Here is a 23,088-nt window from a genome sequence, read left to right on the forward strand (position 1 = left end):
TTCAAAATCTAGGCCTATCAGTAAAACAGTCTGCTGTAGCCTAATATTAAAGCAGAAAGTCAAGTCTGATATCGAATTCTCTAAATCATTAGGCTACATTGCCTTTTAACCTACAGCTGACTTCTATTCCAGTCATTATGACGGCGTTTGCCGGGTGGTGGTGGACAGCTCATACATAGAGCACTTGTGCATTGAAGTGGGTGGCTTCCGATAAATACAAAAAAACGTGTTTAATGGGGGTAACATCACCTCATCCTCTGATTATCTCACTTCCTTCTGCCTGCCACTATAGACCACCCTGAGCCCCTTGTGGAAACCGCTCCTTTGGGAAGGGAGGCTGGGGTTTCCGTTGCCCTACCCAGTTTCCATGCTTGTGGACTGAATTTCACCAAATTATTTTAATTAACCGAAAACAAACTACAGTTCACTGTGTTGGCATGGGGCGCCGACCGATTACGCGCTGCGGATAGACACCGAAGGGAAAAAAGGGCGGAGGGGGAGGGGTAGCAGGTAAAGTGATAGAGATGGAGACCACGCGTGCGCACAGAGTTCCATCCCTCCGCATCGCTTCTTTTTTTTTGCAGCATCAGTACCGCGCTCGTATCGCATTCGTTTGCTGGAGTCGGAGCGCGCTGCGGGGCGACACTGCACCGCCAAGGAGGACGCACAAGCACGGTAGAGGGGGGACTAGAGAAAAGGGAAAAAAGACAGAGAAGGTAGCGCACAGGGGAGACTCATAGCCTACCCCCTCATTTGAATACTGGAAGAAAATATAACATTGTCGGACCTTTAGACATAAGAAGACAACGAGGCGGAAAAACCCAGGCGATTATATTTTAGCCAGCACGGCGGGGAAACAATGAAGGATCGTACACAAGAACTACGAAGTGTAAGCTTATATATTTCTACCATTCCTGCCCTCCTCCCTTGGTCCCACTCTCTCCTCCCTTCCGAATCCTCACCGCAATCGGGCGTCAGCGTCTGACATCTCCTTGCTGAGCGCTAGCTCACGGCAAACATAACAAATATGTGCACTGAGGTTTCGGTTCTTACCAAAAATACAGAGGCTGATACCTTTAGGCTATTAATTTATATTTTACGCATTCGAATGTGTCTTCCCATCAGTGTCAATAGCCTAGTGGTGCCTGCATGCGTGCACTGATGATCATACACGTAATGTAAGCATTATAAAAAGATGACTTCTCTATTAAAGGTCCGTTAAAATGCAGTGATTTGAGAAAATAGTATAGGGGCTATTAGCATTGCAGGCAGGCAAGCATATAAAACAAACTCATCTACCATAAATAGTCTACTGCTAGAAATAACCCGAATCAATATAAGCTTATGAATGCTTATTGGATGGACAGCTACCCAGAATAGTGGTAAAATACTGTCCTTATTCAACCCTTGGTAGAACTAAATATTTGTTCAGAATTGCCTCAGCCCATCGGATTTATCTTTTTCAAGATAGTTGAAGGAGAGAGCGTGTTATACAAGTGGGACGGGGTCGACTACGGTGGGGGTGGGGGGTCATATTATGAGATTGTACATTTTCTTATAACTGGCCTCCATAATAGTGTATAGTTTACATTATTGCTTGTATTAGACCCAAATTCGACCAAGGAGGACATAATTTTAGCTCTCTCCCAACTATGCGTCTATAGGGTTCAATTGGGTTCGCTTTGGCGACACCATGCTATGGCAGGATTTGCACCAGGGTTTCATTTTTCCCTGCATTGGAAAACAACATGCATACTGGTTTACAACACATTCAGTGACTAGATATATGCCATGAGGATAGCCACTGTCATATATTTGTGCAATTTGTCTGTCTAGGTTTAATTGAAAAACAAATGTCTCCTATCCTCAAGGGAATCAAATCAATATGAGGCCCGAAGCATGCATGCCTTTTTTTGGCGTAGCCCAACCTCCCAACGTCTGGAGATCAATAAAATATCCGAGGAAACGCCTGGACTCACTGCCGCTCTGCACCTATATCTATAGCGTGTGTGTGTGTGTGCGCGCGTGCGTGCCTGTGTGTGATTTATTATATCCAAATGTAGAGCCAATACAGGCTATACTGCTGTGAACATTATAGCACATGATTGTGATTGTGCCACCGTTCTTGAGATAGCCCCTGGTCAGCGGAATCACCTTGCATGAATTCTGTGCCTCCTTCTATGCCTTCCCACTGAAACGCTGAACACAGCTAGAGCCATACTCAGTCAGACACTAGGCACTTGCCTCACTGCCCACTGCAGATTCAACGAGACTAGGCTACACAAAATCTCTCGGTTATGATGCTTTCGGTGTCCAAACGAACCATACGAGCGTTTATTAGACGTGCTCATTTTTGTAGATCATCTTGCTCTCTGAGACGAATTTTCGTTATTTCTTTAACTGTAATTTATGGTTTTGTATCCCCAACCCAAGCCCCTCACGTTCCGGATATAATCTATGCCATCTGAAGTGAAATGTATAAATAATCGCTACCGTCAGTCTAAACTCTATGGAAATAATATTGTTAATGTTATATTAGAATTAGAATATCACGTAATTCTGGCAACAGATGTTATATGATTGGGTAATAATTACGTTTTATGTAATCATCAACATCACAGTGACGTATACGTCGCGCGCTACATCGTCCTGCTCTGAGCAAGCCGTGTCTGCACGGGTTTTACCGAATGTGCTACGTGTGAGTGAGCAAAAGATTGGCCGGCTATATTTACCATGTCTATACCGACTATTCCCGTGTAGTAAACCAAAGAATCGGCTGATAGACCTTCGGTTGAGGGTGCGCGCGTGCGTTGCCGCACAATATATGTTCCAATGTTATTGATTATAAACTGGGGTAGTGGTTGCTGAGAAGGGACACATTCTGGGGGTTGAAAAAGCACAAGCATAGTTTTCTTATTCAAAAACATATTTCTAAGCATTATAAGCTACAGAGATGTCAGTGCAATTCCTTACTCATAAAATTAATATTGCTCTCTATCATTGACACACACACACACACACACACACACACACACACACACACACACACACACACACACACACACACACACACACACACACACACACACATATTATTGATTTGTTCTCCCAAGACCAAAATATTTCACTCACTCAATGTCCTTAACATTTCTGTAAAGGCACTAGCAATTTGCATGACACTAGACATTTATTCAGAGAAAAAAATGTGTGTGCTTTTTAAAAATTTAATTGGTTTTATGGCTGCATTTTTCCCCCCACTTTTTGTACCAGTTGGCTTTTCATAGCCGATCATTAAGAGTATCTCTACCTGCTCCTGCTGTCTATAGAGAGTTGAAAACAGCAGGTCTGGGACAGGTAGCACGTCCGGTGAACAGGTCAGGGTTCCATAGCCGCAGGCAGAACAGTTGAAACTGGAGCAGCAGCATGGTCAGGTGGACTGGGGACAGCAAGGAGTTATCATGCCAGGTAGTCCTGAGGCATGGTCCTAGGGCTCAGGTCCACCGAGAGAGAGAAAGAAAGAGAGAAAGAGAGAATTAGAGAGAGCATACTTAAATTCACACAGGACACCGAATAAGACAGGAGAAGTACTCCAGATATAACAAACTGGCCCTAGCCCCCCGACACATAAACTACTGCAGCATAAATACTGGAGGCGAGACAGGAGGGGTCAGGAGACACTGTGTCCCCATCCGATAATACCCCCGGACAGGGCCAAACTGGAAGGAAATAACCCCACCCACTTGGCCAAAGCACAGCACACACTCCACTCGATGGATATCTTCAACCACCAGCTTACCATCCTGACACAAGGCCGAGTATAGCCCACAAAGATCTCCGCCACGGCACAACCCAAGGGGGGGGCGCCAACCCAGACAGGAAGATCACGTCAGTGACTCAACCCACTCAAGTGACGCACCCCTCCTAGGGACGGCATGAAAGAGCACCAGTAAGCCAGTGACTCAGCCCCTGTAATAGGGTTAGAGGCAGAGAATCCCAGTGGAGAGAGGGGAACCGGCCAGGCAGAGACAGCTAGGGTGGTTAGTTGCTCCAGAGCCTTTCCGTTCACCTTCACACTCCTGGGCCAGACTACACTCAATCCTATGAACCACTGAAGAGATGAGTCTTCAATAAAGACTTAAAGATTGAGACCAAGTCTGTGTCTCTCACATGGGTAGGCAGACCATTCCATAAAAATGGAGCTCTATAGGAGAAAGCCCTGCCTTCAGCTGTTTGCAGTAGTCTAACCTAGAAGTAACAAAAGCATGGATACATTTTTCTGCATCCTTTTTGGACAGAAAGTTTCTGATTTTTGCAATGTTACATAGATGGAAAAAAGCTGTCCTTGAAACAGTCTTGATATGTTAGTCAAAAGAGAGATCAGGGTCCAGAGTAACGCTGAGGTCCTCAGTTTTATTTGAGACGACTGTACAACCATCAAGATTAATTGTCAGATTCAACAGAAGATCTCTTTGTTTCTTGGGACCTAGAACAAGCATCTCTGTTTTGTCCGAGTTTAAAAGTAGAAAGTTTGCAGCCGTCCACTTCCTTATGTCTGAAACACAGGGTTCTAGCGAGGGCAATTTTGGGGCTTCACCATGTTTCATTGAAATGTACGGCTGTGTGTCATCCGCATAGCAGTGAAAGTTAACATTATGTTTTCGAATGACATCCCCAAGAGGTAAAATATATAGTGAAAACAATAGTGGTCCTAAAATGAAACCTTGAGGAACACCGACATTTACAGCTGTGTCCTTGACTGGCAGAGCCATAAATGCAATACATGCATCCAATTTGTACCTACTTGGTAAGGTAGTGAGTTTATTTATACAGATTTATAACATATCCAGTAACAGCTTTGTGTCCAATGCAGAATTAGCAAAACATTCTGTTATTCCAGTTACTGTATATTTTGTGTCGTTTTGCTTAAAGCTTTGTGTGCCTCGAATCCCTGTGTTGCTTTATTTATACCCACATGTATTTAGCATTCATATTCACCACATGTATTTAGCATTCATATTCACCACATGTATTTAGCATTCATATTCACCACATGTATGACATGACGGAAGTTTAAGAGTGTGAAAAACAGCATTCACCTCGCTACCATGCAATGTGTCCCACATAAACAGGGATTTTAGTAAGACACAAGCTGGAACTCCCTGATTGCGTCAGAGGAAAGGAGTGTTTGACTTCCGTCTCCGACCTAGACGGCACACCTTTATTTACATTGACAGGCTTTTTCCTGTACTGTAGAGTTCTGTGGTAATGTATATAAAGTGCCTTCAGAAAGTATTCACTCCCCTTTACTTTTTCCACATTTAGTTGTTTTACAGCCTAAATGTAAGATTGATTACATTTAAAATTTGTGTCACGGATCTACACACAATACCCCATAATGTGAAAGTGGAATTTAGTTTGTAGAACATTTTAGATATGTATAAAAAAAAAAGAAAAGTTGAAATGTCTTGAGTCAATAAGTATTCCCACATACAATTATCTGGTCCTTCAATCGAGAAGTGAATTTCAAGCACAGATTCGACCACAAAGGCCAGGGAGGTTTTTCAATGCCTCACAAAGAAGAGCACCGAATGGTAGCGTAAAAAGAAAAATATCTGAGCTGAATATCCCTTTGAGTATGGTAAATTAATTAATTAGGCTTTGGATGGTGCATCAATACACCCAGTCACTACAAAGACACAGACATGTTTCCTAACTCTGTTGCCGGAAAGGAATAAAACGACTCAGAGATTTCACCATGAGGCCAATGGTAATTTTAAAACAGTTACAACGTTTAATGGTTATGATATGAGAAAAATGAGGATGGATCAACAACGTTGTTGTTACTGTACTCCACAATACTAACCTAAATGACAGAATGATAAGAAGGAAGCCTGTACAGAATAAAAATATTCCAAAACATGCATTGTTTGCAACAAGGTAGTTAAGTAATACTGCAAAAAATGAAATTGACATTTTGTCCTGAATTCAAATTCAACACAACACATCACTGAGTACCATTCTTCATATTTTCAAGCATGGTGGTGGCTGCATCATGTTATGGGTATGCTTGTCATCGGCAGGACTACAGGGGTTTTTAGGATAAACATTAACGGAATACAGCTGAGCACAGGCACAATCTTAGAGGAAAACCTGGTTCAGTCTTCTTTCCAAAAGACAATGGGAGACGAATCCACCTTTCAGTAGGACAATTACTTAATTTAGCACAAGGCCAAATCTACACTGGAGTTGTTTACCAAGATGACATTGAATGTTCCAGAGTGGCCAAGTTACAATTTTACTTAAATCGGCTTGACAATCTATGGCAAGACTTGAAAATGGCTTTCTAGCAATGATCAACAACCAACTTGACAGTGCTTGAAGAATTTAAAAAATAATAATGTGCAAATATTGTACAAACCAGGTGTGCAAACTCTTAAAGATCCCAAAAGACTCACACTGTCAATGGTGTTTCTAACATGTATTGTCTCAGAGGGTGTGAATACATATCTAATTCAGATATATTAGTGTTTTATTTTTCGTAAATGTTCAAATTTTTCTTCCACTTTGACATTACAGAGTATCTTGTGTAGATCATTGAACAAAAATTACAATTAAATACATTTTAATCCCACTTTTTAACACAACAAACTATGCAAAAAGTCAAGGGAGGTGTGAATACTCTTTGGAACCTTCACCTGTACTAACAAGTCCCAAACATCTCCATTTGCAACACGGTTAGCTCAGCTTATACAGTACCATACTTAAATATTACAAAACATTGTTATTGCAATGTAATAACAATTAAACAACTTTAAGATGACATTGTTCATATTTTTATCAAGGCTGTTGAGAATTAGTGCTGGAATAGGAGAAATTTATAGCCAACTATTCTGAATCAAAAGCCTTTGTTTTTTAACAATTCATCATCGAAATGGGTACAATCAAACACAGATAGCAGCTGATGAATGAGTGAACCTTCTATGACCTTTTCACCTTTGACAACAAGGGTTATTCAAGGCTCCCTCAGCACAAATGATACGGAAGCTAATAGGGCTAACGTGTTGTAATGATAGTAGAATACACGCGATAACAAAGAACAATTTGCCAGCTGTAATAAAGATTATGCCACATTGAAAGTTGCGATATATCTTGCCTCTATTGTGCCTTAAGCTGTCCTTGAGTCATTGAAGGGCAAGGCCCAAACCACCACTTAAAAAACGTAGAGCGGAACTGTGTATAGGGGAGTGGGGAGAGACACTAACGAATTCTACTGGATGTATTTCAGAAATGATCATAGTTAGGAAAATAACTGCATGTTAAAATCTGTGTGAGGGAAGTTATGTCTTAATGGCACTGCCTAGCAGTTCTGCTGTACTGAATGCATTTGACATATTTGCATCTTTTGTCATTTTATTGGCATATTTGAAGTTGAAACGTTCATCCGCTTTTACGTTGTCTTTTATTTGAAGTATGCATCTTTTATGTTACACAATTCCATATTAGGACAATTCTGTCAAGTTTCTAGGAGACAGTAATCCTCCCTGACCCTAAAATGTCACCATGCTCACTGCTAAACAAATGATATCAGAGAACACAGTGGCGATTGGCATTTGATGCAGTTAGTAGATGTACAGGCTATCATTACTGAAAGGATTCTTGTCCTAAAGTGTATTTTTTTCAAAAGGAAGGGGGGTGGGGGGGTCACAAAATGTGTAGCCGAGCATCTCCATTTGATGGCCCTCCAATAGTCACTCCCCATGAGTGATTACCGCAGCTAGTAATACATTATGTATGAGCACCACCCCTGACTACATGCCACATCAATGTAGTAGCAGATTGCACCAGAGAATACTGGTCGCTCTGTTTTGAGTATTTTCATTAAGGCATGATGTTTTTTGTGGATGGAGAATAGACTCCAGGAGAGGTCAAGGATGTGCATTATCTATTCTAAAGATGTGTTTGTATCAAGCGGTGAGTCATAACGGCAGCCATGTTGGAAATGAATAACCCAGGAAAAGCCACAGTTTCCTGGTTTAGCCCTAAAGTCTGGCGCGTGCGTCTGTGGTAGAGTGGGGGATGATGGGGGGGCGGGCGCAGTGTTCTGTGAGGTCATATGCAAGCAAGGGCAGAGACAGCCACTATATTTAAAATCACAGTGGTTTTCAGTGGCAGACACAATGCCAGCACAAACCTAGAACTACTGGTAGATAAGTCCTAAATTTGATTTATTTCCCAATAAACAATGTTGCGCAGACCCAAGCTGAATGAGTGATGTGTGTTTTGAGTCCTCCTCCACAAAGTCATTTAAGCAGAGGGATCTTCATTTGCACTCTGTCAACCCAAAATGCAATTAAGCTTGTAACTGTAGTCGTAGAGACACAAAAGTTCAACAATGAAGTAAATAAAATGCTAATCAGGATTAAATAGCAGGAGGGAATGTGACGCATTTATTGCAGCAAGACGTCTTTCATCTGACCGAGGGATCTGTTTGCCCACTGGTACTTACAGACTGGTACACGTGCCCTTGACTTGGTGGACACATTATACAATAAAAATAGCCCTCCAAGGCATGTTTTAGCATCTATATTCCTCACAATGGCAATGAACTGAACAATGGAAGGAAAGTCACTTGAGGTGGACAACAAATAGCCTTTGTGTCGAGTGTAGTATGTTTTTGTGTGGTTGAGTTTGGGGGTATGGTTAAAAGCTGACTAGTTTAGTAGGCTTAGGGTACTCAGGAACAGTCTCTGTCCCTGTCTTTGAGTCTTACTCACCTCCACACTGGTGAACCTGTCACATGTTGTTTATCCCCACATATTTGGACTGCAGGATTTTTTATTAATCAGAAACTACCTCGATGTCTGCCCTGCTTTTTTGATATCGTTAAGTTTACCTCAATACAGCTAGTCGTTTCTCCTCGGGGTTATACCTTCAAATGAGTTCTAGAAAGTCCAAAAACCATCTAATAATTCCTACTCCACTTTTACTCAATTGTTTTTACTATGTGCCATATAAAGAATAGCTTGCATTTTTTAAATGTCAACGTAGGGTAAAGAAAGACATGCTGACTGGCCATTCCAGGCCGGACCACTTACTTCCGTCAACAATTGTAGCCACTAAATTAACACGCTGAACAATTACTTTCGCTCTGGCGTCCATCCTACTTTTGTGAGGATTCTGTGCCCGACTGTGCCCATACAAGTCAGAGAGGAGCGGGTTGATCAGTCAGATGAGATCAGGTGGCTGTCTAGCGGAATTCTGTTTCTTAGCCTACCTCACATCCCCTTTCACTCAGACTGAGCTGAACAAAGGTGAAGCAGTGAGATCACCACCGTCTCAGGATGCTTACAATGTCGTACAGTTGGGATTTATTGTGACTCACACTGCTTTAAGTAATAAGATGTTCCAGGGACTATCATTCTACCTTTCAAGCTATGTCGAATCTAAATCTCTTTGATATGGAATGCCCATGATCACTCAAGTCCGTTTTTGTACGTTTTGAAACACGGAATCCGAAGTTTTGGGTATGCCATCTTGTTGCCACAAATCCAGACTTTTATTTAACCCTTTACACTCGTGAAAATGGACCCATATGGATAGGGCTACATTTTAATGTTTATAACGGAAGAAATGTGAAAACATATGCATAAGCATGGTAGCAATTGAAAGGGTTTGAAAATGTCATTATGGGGAAATTATTAGACCAAAGTTTAGGACAAAACAGTTCCCCTGACACAAGACCGAAATGTTATCATGTGATTTAACATTAAATCCGAAAATACTCTGGATCCATTCAGTAACATGATAAGAATATCCTTGGAGAATGTGGGGTAGGTGCAACGTAAGACAAACACATCACATCTGTTTGAGTGAGAGGACTAACTGGTGTATTCAAGTGGTCACACAGCTCTCCAAGGTGTGCTCAGTTACTAAGTAATTTCAATGCACTTTAGTGACTCATAGAAGAGTCGTCAACTACAAGGTGCTTTTCTGTGCTCTCCTAGCTGTGCCGTTGAGGAGCTAGAGCAAGTACAATTGTAGTTGTTTTGTTTGGAATACAACCCTGCATCCCAGCCATCACACAATTACTGTTGTTTACACAATCCCAAAACAGACCATTATAAATCACAATCAGGGTCAGGTGGGCATCATCATTTGAAGCTTGTTCTATTGCCAAGCTAGACTAGACAAGTTATAAAATACTATCTTCCCGTGTAGGGCTTTCAATAAAGCAATTCAGAGAAACAGACCGTAATTTGGTGCGCGTATGCTCTTAGAAAAAAAGGGTTCTTCGGTTGTCCCCATTGGAAACCTTTTAAAGAACCATTTTTGGTTCCAGGTAGAACCCTTTTGGTTCCAGGTACAACCCTATTGGGTTCCATGTAGAATACTTTCCCCAGAGGGTTCTACATGGAACCCAAAATAGTTCTACATAGAACCAAAAAGGGTTCTACCTGGAACCAAATAGGGTTCTACCTGGAACCAAATAGGGTTCTCCTATGGGGACAGCCAAATAACCCTTTTGGAACCTTTTTTTTCTAAGAGTGTAGAAAGGAGTTATGAGTGCATTCAGGTGCATGTTCCATGGCAAATTTTCTTCACAATAGACAAACATAGGCTCATTCTGTTCAGAACAACACAGGGTATAACATCATGTCATCTTGTAACTGTACATCAAACATAGTGATCAAAAACGTTGACATTGTATATGACACGAGTTTTATGATTATGGAAATGTGAAGTGCGCAGGTGTTTGGCTTGCTTGTATGACATCAAAGCGGTATTTATTATAATCCTCAATGTCTCATCTTTCAAAATACACAGAGTCCTCTTAATATAAAGCATTTCCTTTACTCAGACAACAAAACATTTGCAAAACTTTCAATTAGCAGGAGGGATTGGGGCGACTTCTTGTCGCGTGCTGTGCTCAAGTTCAGAACGGCTGTCAGTCAGCACTGTGAAGCTTAGAGACCGGAGATCTGATGTAATTTATAGCAAGTTACTGTACAGCTAATTTGTTCCAATTTAGGCGCTTATCAGTGCCCAAATCTGCCATTTTCAATCCCGGGTATGATTGTAAAGGACTACGTCAGGTGATATGGTTTTAATCCAACATCTTTAAATGACTCATGAGCACAATAGGACAAAGGAAGGAAAAGAGTTCAGCAGCAACATGCCCCTTAAGGACCACTATGTTGGGGAGATGTTATTGAAGTTTGATTATCACCTGCTCTCTCAGTTTGCATGATCACCATGTTATCGGTTCAGAATATTATTTCGGAAATTGCTAGTTGGGGAAATTGTCTTGGAAACAGTCTAGGAATGTCAGATGGTCTGATTGGGTTGAATGATCTTTTAGAGGTCAGAGTTTTGCCATTTTTGGGTGGCGAGGAGATACAATGTATTTTTTTCTGATTGTAAAGGGTAAATGTCAGATCCATTTACTGCACTGTGACGCAATCACACACCCTGATGGCAAACACATTTAAAAGGCGCTCCCAGATATATCAATCCAACCACTAAAGTGAGACAAATAGTTTTACAGCAGAAGAAAAAAAACATTATATGATGACCGATTTAGATTGATGTACTGTATATTTGACATCCTCAAGAACCCATGCCTGCAGATAGCCTAACTATCGATAAAGCCACAGACGTATGACCCCAACAAGTAATCAATATCTCTCTCTCATACAGCGCATTATTAAGTTAAGCACAAGTTAAGAATTCTGATGGGTGAGAAGCTACTTACTTATGGCTGATGTAAAGTCCTCAGACGGTTGCAAAGAGGGATGACCCTTCTGTAGAACTAGCTTTTACATAGAAACTATACTATAGCAATATAGTAATGGCTGACAATTCAAAAAAATCTAACAACAATTGAATCCTGCATTTAGGGAGGAAATCCAGGTTAGAGATTACCATTTATAACTGTACAATCAAATCCTGATACTAGAAACAGCTTTGCGTGTATTTGTCCCATGCTGTCACTTTCATTCCGGATATCCATCCTCCTTTGTGCATCTATTTTTCTAAAAGACGGCGTCACTGGTGCTATCGGCCCAATGCCCCTCGCATCCTTAAAGGGCCGAGTTTACCGGTACTGCTGATCTCACATTGGTATGGCGGTAGTAGCAGTAGTTGCACACTTTGAATATCCCACATTACATAATAAGTTGTAGCCGTTGAATTTTAGTCTGGACATAAGTAAGTAAATTACAACGAAACAGCATTCGGATGCTATACTTAAGTGGGTGAGCTCATTTACATATAGTTCAGACTGTTCTTTTTTGTGTAAGTTGAATATGTAATTGATCACCCACTTCCTGTTTCATTCATGAGGCAAGGGGTGGAAGGAGGGAGGGGTGGTGAAGAAATATGCAGCTCACTGCTCCCTATAATGTCTTTTGCAAGGGGATTTGGCAAGGCAACAGAAACCCAATCAATCAATAAGTCAATACAGCTTAATCTTCATAATTGGCTATTTGCTTTTAACACAAGGGGGGAAAAATGCTAACACTTTACTGTAGGTGGCCTTATGTATGCATTCATAAAGCCTTTATAACAACTATATATCACACAACATTTGTCATAAGCTGTGATAAGTCATTTTAAATAGTTATAAGTAACGAAATAAGATGTTATAAAAAGAGTTATAATGGGTGTTATATTGATGACTGTCCTGTTGTCATGTGCTCTTATGTCACTGTTAATGACAGCTGCTATTACACAGTCTGCATGACAACTTATGTCATATGTTATTACATGATACATAAGAGTCTACATACCAGATGATATTACAGGGTGTTATGTCATTTACCAACCTCTGTGTCACATTATTACATGGAACGGAATGATGGGTGTCATAACCATGTCATATGCCGTTATAGTGTGTAGAGACATCTTACGTAACGTGACAGTCATTTGATGTCTAATAAAACATTTATGAATGTGCTTATACCACAGGATGAGTTGAGAGTATCACAACGTTGTACCATTCAAAGGATTTGAAAAAACATGGGCAAATGGGAGCACAGATGTACTTAGGATTGTTTTATTTGGAGTTGTACAAATTGAACCACGTCAAGATATCAAAAAGGACACATTATAATACCAACAACTTGCCAAAAAAACACAGAAGTTATGACAAAATCAAGGTTGGTTGGGCACAACAGGATTTGTGACAGCTGTGAAAAAAAAGGAAAATGAGCAGGCTACAATACAAATGACAGCTATATTATAAAGGAGATGGATAATTAGTCAGGCGGTTAGCTAGCTAACTAAGTAGTTGATGGTGCAATTGCAACATGTAGCTCTCCAGGAACAGAGTTGGAGAGCCATGCTTCTCACAATCCAAATATCGCCTGTAGCTAGGTAGCCACAGCCGTAGGGCCATGACATGAGCACAAGCAGCCCCACTGTGCCCCCATCTATGCATAGCTAGATAGTTAGCTAGCTAGCTAGCTAGCTTGCTAGCTACCGGAGGAATTTCAAATTATAAAGCACATTTTGCAGCACATCACACAATACATTCTCTTTCAGTACACTTTAAACACAATTACTTTTTTAATTTCATTGTTTCTCATGTGTTGTTGTTCTGTTGTTAAGTCCCACACTTCGTCTTCAGATTTCAGCTATATGATTCCCTGACACGAGCTCTAGCTAAATAACTATAGTTTCTGAAAACTGTCTTCTTCTTCATGTGGTTTTCCGTCAGACTAGACGCTTTGTTGCGTATTGCTGCGTTTCACAGTTCCGAAAGTGCATTGACCCTTTGTTCACAAAAAGAAGGAAATTAGGAAAAAAGGAAATTGCACCACCATCTACCCCTACAGACATACCACTATCCCCACCACACCTTTACACTACTTTTGCCCTAACAGATCATACACCAGGCCGTCGGCCTGGGAGGCTGGAACCCCTTCTCTCAAAACCCCCTGTAGTTCTGCGGCACTAAAATCTATGGCACCCCAAAACTTCTGCTACTACCATTTCAATGCTCTGGGATTTCCTTTCCATCTGTACGGTACAATTAATGACCATAGCAATAAATGCCAAGAAGCCAACCTTACTAAAGAACAAACTGTTTGGGTCACTCTGTACTGGCCTACTACCTAATCATCTCAGGCTCCCTCACCCTTTGCCCAGAATCCTCTACTTTCCTCACTGCCTCAGCATATGACACTTTCTGAGCTGTCCTCACCCTGGAAACTTAAAATCGGTCTCACTAGCACAGAACATTTCTGATCCCCAGCTACATGGCCACCCCCACAATTGAAACACTCCACTTTGTCCCATGTCCACCTGCACAATTCTCACACCTCGGCATCTCCCTCCTACATACTGCTGCATCATGACCATAAACTTGGCACCTGAAACACTCTAGTGTGTTCAGAACAAAAGCTCTCATGGGCTAACTTATATACCCTAGCATGACTTTATCCGGCAAACACTCTGCATCTTAACTTAGAAGAACAGACAAGGTCTCCTCAGTCTCGTGCTCGCCATCGGGTCTGCGTTGTACGAAACGGTGTCCATCGCAGACATAAGGGATCCTCATCTTCAGTAGATCTACCTCAACACTCAGGTAGATCACTCCTTTCAGCGGCGCTCTGTTCCAGAGAGCAAAGCAGGACACAGCTATGAAATGCGTAGCACCCTCTCCCTCTGGGCAGCAAACACGCAAAAAATCAACACAAGTCCACTTCTGGATGCAGCAGCAATGCCAGGTGGACTGGGGACAGCAAGGAGTCATCATGCCAGGTAGTCCTGGGGTATGGTCCTAGGACTCAAGTCCTCCGAGAGAGAGAAAGAAAGAGTTAGCGAGAGCATACTTAAATTCACACAGGACACCAGATAAGACAGGAAAAATACTCCAGATATAACAGACTGGCCCTAGCCCCCCGACACAAACTACTGCAGCATAAATACTGGAGGCTGAGACAGGAGTGGTCGGGAGACACTGTGACCCCATCTGACGATACCCCCGGACAGGGCCAAACAGGCAGGATATAACCTCACCCACTTTGTCAAAGCACAGCCCCCTCACCACGAGAGGGATATCTTCAACCACCAACTTGGAATTCTGAGACAAGGCCGAGTATAGCCCAAGAAGATCTCTGCCATGGCACAACCGAAGGGGGGGCCGTGGCGGAGATCTTTGAGGGCTATACTCGGCCTTGTCTCAGGATGGTAAATTATTTAGAGTTCTTGTGTCAGCGAATTATATCCCTGAAATTGGGAGAAGAAGGTTGGGACTAAGTAAAATAATGGGAGAAGACAGATCTCGGCTCATGTGGCAAATCCAATGACTGTAAAAAGAATGGCCAAAGCCATCAATCACATGACACCATTCATTCCTATGTGGAGACTCAATAGCACATTTGAAGGCTTGCTAAGATCGCGTCTCATGGAGACATAACATGCGCAGTTTGACCTACTCAGGGAACTGACATTGCAGGCTATCTCAGTGCTGTCCCCTCTCATTGAGTAACCCAGGTTGAAGGCTGACCGGGGTACTGCAAGCTGCCATTAGCAACAAAACAATCATTATAACGTCTTCTGTGTGTGATTTTTAAATAATTGGTTCAATGACATACATATGGTGTATTATAAGCAATTATTAGTACCATGATTGTCTTCTCAACATTTCTTTTTTATACAAAGATTGGCCACGAATATTTACATTTTTTAATCGGCCTTAAACTTCCGTGGTTTCAAGGAGTTGGGGCAGTAGTTCCCTCCTGGGCAAATCCAATGATTTATATACACTCTAGATGACTGACAAGGGGGCACCGTTTTGAAGCCACCGCGCCTCCATCTTGGCAATCCCCCACCATTGTAAAGATATTTTGCAAGCTGTGGAAATGCATTTATTAATGCCTACATTTGGGCTCCCTAGTTGTGCAGCTATCTAAGGCACTGCATTTCGGTGCTAGAGGTGTCCCTACAGACCCTGATTTGATTCCGGGCTGTATCACAACCGGCTGTGATTGGGAGTCCCATAGAGTGGCGCACAATTGGCCCAGCGTCATCCAAGTTAGGGCTTGGACGGGGTAGGCCGTCATTGTAAATAAGAATTTCTTCTTAACTGCCTCTCCTAAATAAAGATAAAATAAAAATAGAAATGTCCATGTCTATTCTATTACAGACTTTTAAATTATATTATGTGAGCTAAACATACAAATTTAAACTGAAAAAAATGTAAACCTTTAAAATAAAAATGTTATGAAAGTACTAATGTTACTGTCCCCACCACAGCAAAAAAAAATCTTAAATACTTGTAATTTTGTTTGTGAAATATTTAACTGAAATACCTTAGAGTGCCAATATGTAAAGCTTGCCGCCATTGGATTCTGGAGCAGTGGAAATGTGTTCTCTGGAGTAATGAATCACGCTTCACCATAATCTGAGTTTGGCCGATGACAGGAGAACTCTACCTGCTCCAACGCATAGTGCCAACTGGAAAGTTTGGTGGATAAGGAATAATGGTCTGTGGCTGTTTTTCATGGTTCAGGCTAGGCCCCTTAGTTCCAGTGAAGGGAAATCTTAACGCTACAGCATACAATGACATTCTAGATGATTATGTGGCAACAGTTTGGGGAAGGCCCTTTCCTGTTTCAGCATGACAATGCCCTCATGCACAAAGCAAGGTACATACAGAAATGGTTTGTCGAGATCGGTGTGGAAGAAATTAACTCAGTTGAGTCCTTACCTCAACCCCATCAAACACCTTTGGGATGAATTGGAAAGCAATATTGGAATGTTCTTGTGGCTGAATGGATCAAGTCCCTGCAGCAATGTTCCAACATCTAGTGGAAAGCCTTCCCAGAAGAGTGGAGGCTGTTATTGCAGCAAAGGGGGGACCATCTCCATTATAATGCCCATGATTTTGGAATGAGATGTTCGACGAGCAGGTGTCCATCTACTTTTGGTCATGTAGTGTAGCATCCTCAATCAAGGCTTTATTTACATCATTGGGCAAATCTAGCAGAAAAGTCTAAACGGAGTCCTTGGGATGTCCTAACTCTGATGTCACCCCATTGAAATATACATTTTGAACGGTTAAGGTAAGGTTTAAGGTTATGGTTAGGTAAGGATTATGGTTAAGGTTAGGGTTAGGGTAAGGGTAGGGGTTAAGGTTAGGGTTAGGGTTTAGGGTAGGGAAGTCCCAAGGATACTTGATATCACTAACTCAAATCTAGCCATAGTAAATAACATGGTAACAATAGCTAATGGTAACAATAGCTAATGACTTTAATTAGATTGTGTAAAATACTGTGGATTAAGATGAAAATGTTATTGCATTGAAAGTGTAAAATAGGGTGTTAAATGTGCAATGTGCTACAGAATTGTCACAGGTGTCGTTGGAAGTAGACCAAAGTGCAGCGTGGTGAGCGTACATTTTCATTTTATTTTAAAATGTCGCCAACAAAACAACAAACGAAATAAACAACCGTGAAGCTTACAGGGTAAAGTGCCACTAACAAAGATAACTACCCACACTGAAAGGAAGGAAAAAGGGCTACGTAAGTATGATTCCCAATCAGAGACAACGATAGACAGCTGTCCCTGATTGAGAACCATACCTGGCCAAAACAAAGAAATACTAAAACATAGAAAATAGAACATAGACTGCCCACCCCACATCACACCCCACATCACACCCTGACCTAACCAAATAGAGAAATAAAACGGCTCTCTACGGTCAGGGCGTGACAAGAATATGTTTTTTATTTCCACCAGTAGCTAGTGAAGTTAACTAGCTAGTGCTAGCAGATTGGTAGATAGTAAGCTAGTGAGCCAGCTAGTTGGTCAACAAAATGTTGCAGTTGCAACATAATTCGCTAGCTAGCTAGATACCTGACTAACTAGCCATTGTTACTGTGGCCTGCACATCTTCCTTTTCTCACAGCTGTCACAAATCCTGGTGTGCTCCAGAAACCTTTATGTTGTAAAATTCTATTTGCTTCCATTTTATTAGGACATTTTTGTGTTTTGGCAAGTTGTTGGTATTATAATGTTTCATTTTTATATCTGGAGTGCAGTTTTTCCAAAAATGTACAATCCTAAATACATCTGTGCTCCCATTTGCCACAGTTTCTTGGAGATCCTTTGAATGGTAACGTTGATTCTCAACTGATCCTGTTGAGCAACCACACCCATAACTGTTTTATAACAGCTCAAATGAAGCTCACTTTACTTCCGGTTCTGTGCACACTCTATAACGGCATATGACCTGGTTATGACGCCCGTCATTCCATTCAATGTAATAATGTGAAACAGAGGTTGGTAAATTACATAACACCCTGTAATATCATCTGGTATGTAGACTCTTATGAAGCATGTAATAACATATGACAGAAGTGGTCATGCAGTTGTTATTAACAGTGGACATTAGAGCATATGACAACAGGATGAAGTATAATCTAGGTAGACACTAGTTGTAAGATGGAACACTCCTTCCTATAGGTTCCTAGGCTACGTGATGCAAGACATTTTAGAACAGGCAATCATAAATTTGTTAAACCCTCCCATCATTCACCATTTTATATATTGATTACATGGCTCAATGAATTCTGGGAATTGGTCATGTACAATGCCCCAAAAATGTCTTGGCAGCGTCACGAACCTGTCTCCATTTCTCAGCTGTAATCCCCTGAGGGAGACCACAGACTTGGTTAAAGTAAGTCTAAATGTATTTTGGGGGCTTTGCATGCAGTTCAGAGAAGGTCTAAATTGAGTTTTAACTTAGCCCCATGCCACATGTTTCCAAAAACACCTCTGGCAATATTTCTACTCCTCTTATCATACTTGTTGATAACACACAAACCTCTGATAAAAACTGATAGTGATAGTCATTAAGTTTTTATTAATTCATTTAAAGGGGAATTAGAAGATTGTCCTTTTGTGTTAGGGTTTTAGAGATATGGCTCAGCCGACACTCAACCTTTCGATTAGCCCTCTTTCATTAGTTACTTTAACCCCTAACCCGTTCCACAAAATTATAAATTATAAACTGGGTGGTTCGAGCCCTGAATGCTGATTGGCTGACAGCCGTGGTATTTCAGACTGTAACCCACGGGTATGACAAAACATTTATTTTTACTGTTCTAATTACATTGGTAACCAGTTTATACTAGCAATAAGGCACTTTGGGGGTTTGTGGTACACTACATGACCAACAGTATGTGGACACATGTTCATCGAACATCTCATTCCAAAATAATGGGCATTAATATGGAGTTGGTCCCCACTTTGCTGCTATAACAGCCTCCACTCTTCTGGGAAGGCTTTCCACTAGATGTTTGAACATTTCTGCAGGGACTTGATTCCATTCAGCCACAGTATTAGTGAGGTTGGGCACTGATGTTGGGCGATTAGGCCTGGCTTGCAGTTGGCGTTCCAATTTATCCCAAAGGTGTTCAATGGGGTTGATGAGGTCAGGACAGTCAAGTTATTCCACACCGATCTCAACAAACCATTTCTGTATGGACCTTGCTTTGTGCACAGGGGCATTGTCATGGTGAAACAGGAAAGGGGCTTCCCCAAACTGTTGCCTCAAAGTTGGAAGAACAGAATCGTCTAGAATTTCATTGTATACAATAGAGTTAAGATTTCCCTTCACTGGAACTAAGGGGCCGAGCCCGAACCATGAAAAACAGCCACCGACCATTATTCCTCCTCCACCAAACTTTACATTTGGCACTATGCATTGGGGCAGGTAGCATTCACCTAGTATCCGCCAAACCCAGATTCGTCCGTCGGACTGCCAGATGGTGAAGCTTGATACACCACTCCAGCCAACGCTTTGCATTGCGCATGGTGATCTTAGGCTTGTGTGCGGCTGCTCGGCCATGGAAACCCATTTCATGAAGCTCCCAGCTAACAATTGTTGTGCTGACATTGCTTACAGATACAGTTTGGAACTCGGCAGTGAATGGTGCCAACCAAGGACAGACCATTGCGCTACGCGCTTCTGCACTCGCCGGTTCCATTCTGTGAGTTTGTGTGGCCTACCACTTCGTGGCATAGCCATTGTTGCTCCTAGACGTTTCCACATCATAATAACGTCACTTACAGTTGAAGTTTTAGCTGGGCAGAAATTTGACAAACTGACTTGATTGGAAAGGTGGCATCCTATGACAGTGCCATGTTGAAAGTCACTGAGCTCTTCAGTAAGGCCATTCTACTGCCAATGTTTGTATATGGAGATTGCATGACTGTGTGCTTGATTGTATACACCTGTCAGCAACAGGTGTGGCTGATATAGCCCAATCCCCTAATTTGAAGGGCTGTCCACATACCTTTGTATATATAGTGTGTATTGCCAATATACCATGACTAATGGCTTTATCCAGGCACTTCACGTTGCGTCGTGCATAAAAACAGCCCGTAGCCATGATATATTGGCCATATACCACACCCCTTCAAGCCTTATTGCTTAAATATAAGATTAATACTTTCCCATTTCTCACTAATTATATTTCAGGATTTTGGGGGGGATGCGCAGTGCAGTGGATGAGTATCTTACAGTGTAAAATACTCTGGGAAGAGCGGTTGATATGACTGTGCATCTTATTGATGAATTAGTGAAGTGCGTCCCGATTCTCCACACTTCTCCCAGCATGTGCACTTCCTGTCATGGATTGAAAAGCATTGGAGTGGTGTAAGCGTAGACTGGAGGGAGTTTCCACCATGGTGAGTATGCAAGTGCACACTTCGGGAGAAGAGAGAAGAATCGGGTCGAAACCTGCGTCTCTCTACTGGAGCCTAGCCTCACGTCCTGACCTTGTTTGTTACTTCACTTAAGACACTCCCCTGAGTTTCTCGCTGAGTCAGTCTGGAAGCCACAGCATCTATTTCTATCTAAACATCCCCTCCTCCATCCTCCATCCATCCCCCCTTCATTATGAGCCATATAAAAGATGGCTCGCTTCCATTTTCTCCCTTAGCCCCCTTAAAGCATCAGAATGACGGTTGATAAAGGAACACTGACAATCAATGCTTTTCATAGCCCTGGAAGTGGAAAAGCAAACATGATTGACAAAAGATGGACATGAAGTGGATGATGGTTGACGTGTGTATACATCAGGGCGTCTTTATTTAATCTCTCCCCTCTCCATGCCCTCGACCTCTGCTGCCACCACTCAACCCCCCCCAAGTCTAACCCTAACCCCTGTGTACTACATTGGGACATTAGTTAATGTTGTTACCAGGCCCCAAAACGGGCAGTAATGGCGGACAGGGGGTGTCTCTCTCTCTCTCCGATGGCTTCTTCCACTCCCAGCACAGATGGACTAAGGGTCGGGCAAGGCGCTCATGACATTTGTAATTCACCCTCACACCTGAGGTCACCCAGGCTTATGTAACTCTCCCTGACAGAGAGTTGTGTGGCGTGGATGCAGAGGGATGGCATTGGGGGTGGGGTGACATATGGAATGGGCGACCCCTGGTTGGGTCACAGTGGCTGTTTGATCCACTGTGCTGGGTACAATGAGATTTTTTTGTAGGTGGTGACAGATGCTGTTTAACCTGCATCATGTGTGTTAGCTAGCTACAGACTCTCTCCTCTTCCCCTCCCCCACCCTTTTCCAATTTCCCTCCCTCCCTCTCTCCATCTCCGTCTCCCTCTCCTTCTCTCTCTCCCTGGATCACACCCTCCCTCTTCCTCCCATCCCCCACTCTCTCTCTCTCTCTCTCTCTCTCTCTCTCCTCTGTCCCCTCCCCCACAGCCGCTCTCTCTTTTCTCTTGACCCTTTCTCTCTATCTCTCTCATGCCATCCCCTCTGCTCCTCCTCCTCCTCCTCCTCACTCACCATAGCTCCATCTTTGCCGCAGGGCTTTAGCTGTCAAAGTGCAGTCAGTCAAATTAATCCAGTTAATATGTACATAAACACACTCCTATACACATGTGTACACATTTGCACAAATAGGTTTATAAGCTGTATGACCAAGCATCTGCACATACATGGGCCCTATCAATCCATCCAACCTCCCAGCAGCCCATTTGTTATAGCATCAGCAGCAGGGATCGCAGCAGTATGCATCCGTCCTCTGTGGTTGAACTGGTACACTGTTTGTTAGCTGTCTGGATGCTACTCACATTATTCCTGGTGGATCCAATGCTGTCCGCAGGCTAGCAGGCGATCACGGATGCTGTTTGCTGCAATATCTCCCATAAAACCTCAACTGGGTCTCAGTTGTTTTTTAAGCTGCTGAATGGATCAAATTTAATATGATTTACTCAGTATGATCATTTTGCGAGCCTTCAGTTTCAAATGGTTTTCAAGAACGTTGCAAGAATATAATTCTGCATTTCAAATGTGCTTTGGCTGTTTTCTCTAGGGTGTGTGTTTTTAGGAGATAATCAATACTTGTGTGTTTAGGCAATCTCAGAGATCCAGTTTTGTGAATAACACTTCACACAGATACACATCCACACACATCCACATAAATATTCACTTGCAAGGCTACACATATACACACGTACATAATACTCACATCCTGTGCATCCATAATCTCTTCCCCCATCCATCCACTCAACCATCCGCTCATCTATCCACTCACAAAAACAAAGCAGTGGGACATGTTATATTTTATGTAGACATTTGTACTGCAGGGCCAATGTCATAGCGTCATGTGATTCCATGGACAACGGCATTGTAACTTCCCTACTCCTCTACCAATAAAACAAAATAAATAGAGGGAAGCTCCCCTGCCACTAGATCCAAAACAGCTGGTTAGGCTGTCAACGGCTTGATGAATAAGCGATAAATGAAATATTTGCCTATGTAATAGCGAGTGAGATTGTTCAGCGTTTACGTACGGCCCAAATTTGCGGTGTTGTTCTAATGAGGCGAGGATCATTTAGTATGGGAGGTAATTAATTGCACTGTTTTAAAATGTTTTAGTGTACATTTCAGGTGATTTGCCTTTCGTAATCATTATAGTGCTCCATAAGGGTAACATTGCCTGTAGTAAAACATACTGTACAGTACATAGTCATCTCTCGGGTGTGAGGGATTAGCCTATTGAAGGTTTTTAAATGAATACATTTTCATCGATGGCTAGCTTTTTCTTCTTTCT

The 23,088-nt window shown here is 42.1% G+C and overlaps 1 protein-coding gene across 1 annotated transcript in view; it reads left to right on the plus strand.

Moving 5' to 3' along the window:
* Positions 1 to 578: 578 nt before the first annotated feature.
* The window catches only part of LOC112225947 (syntaxin-1B), a 64,335-nt gene continuing 41,825 nt past the window's right edge, over positions 579 to 23,088 (plus strand). The window contains exon 1 of the mRNA XM_042307073.1: positions 579 to 889. Within this exon, the coding sequence (XP_042163007.1) occupies positions 860 to 889 (30 nt within the window). The 5' untranslated portion in view covers positions 579 to 859. The remainder of the gene's footprint in view (positions 890 to 23,088) is intronic.

Source organism: Oncorhynchus tshawytscha, linkage group LG27 (genome assembly GCF_018296145.1).
Source record: "Oncorhynchus tshawytscha isolate Ot180627B linkage group LG27, Otsh_v2.0, whole genome shotgun sequence".
Classification (NCBI taxonomy): domain Eukaryota; kingdom Metazoa; phylum Chordata; class Actinopteri; order Salmoniformes; family Salmonidae; genus Oncorhynchus; species Oncorhynchus tshawytscha.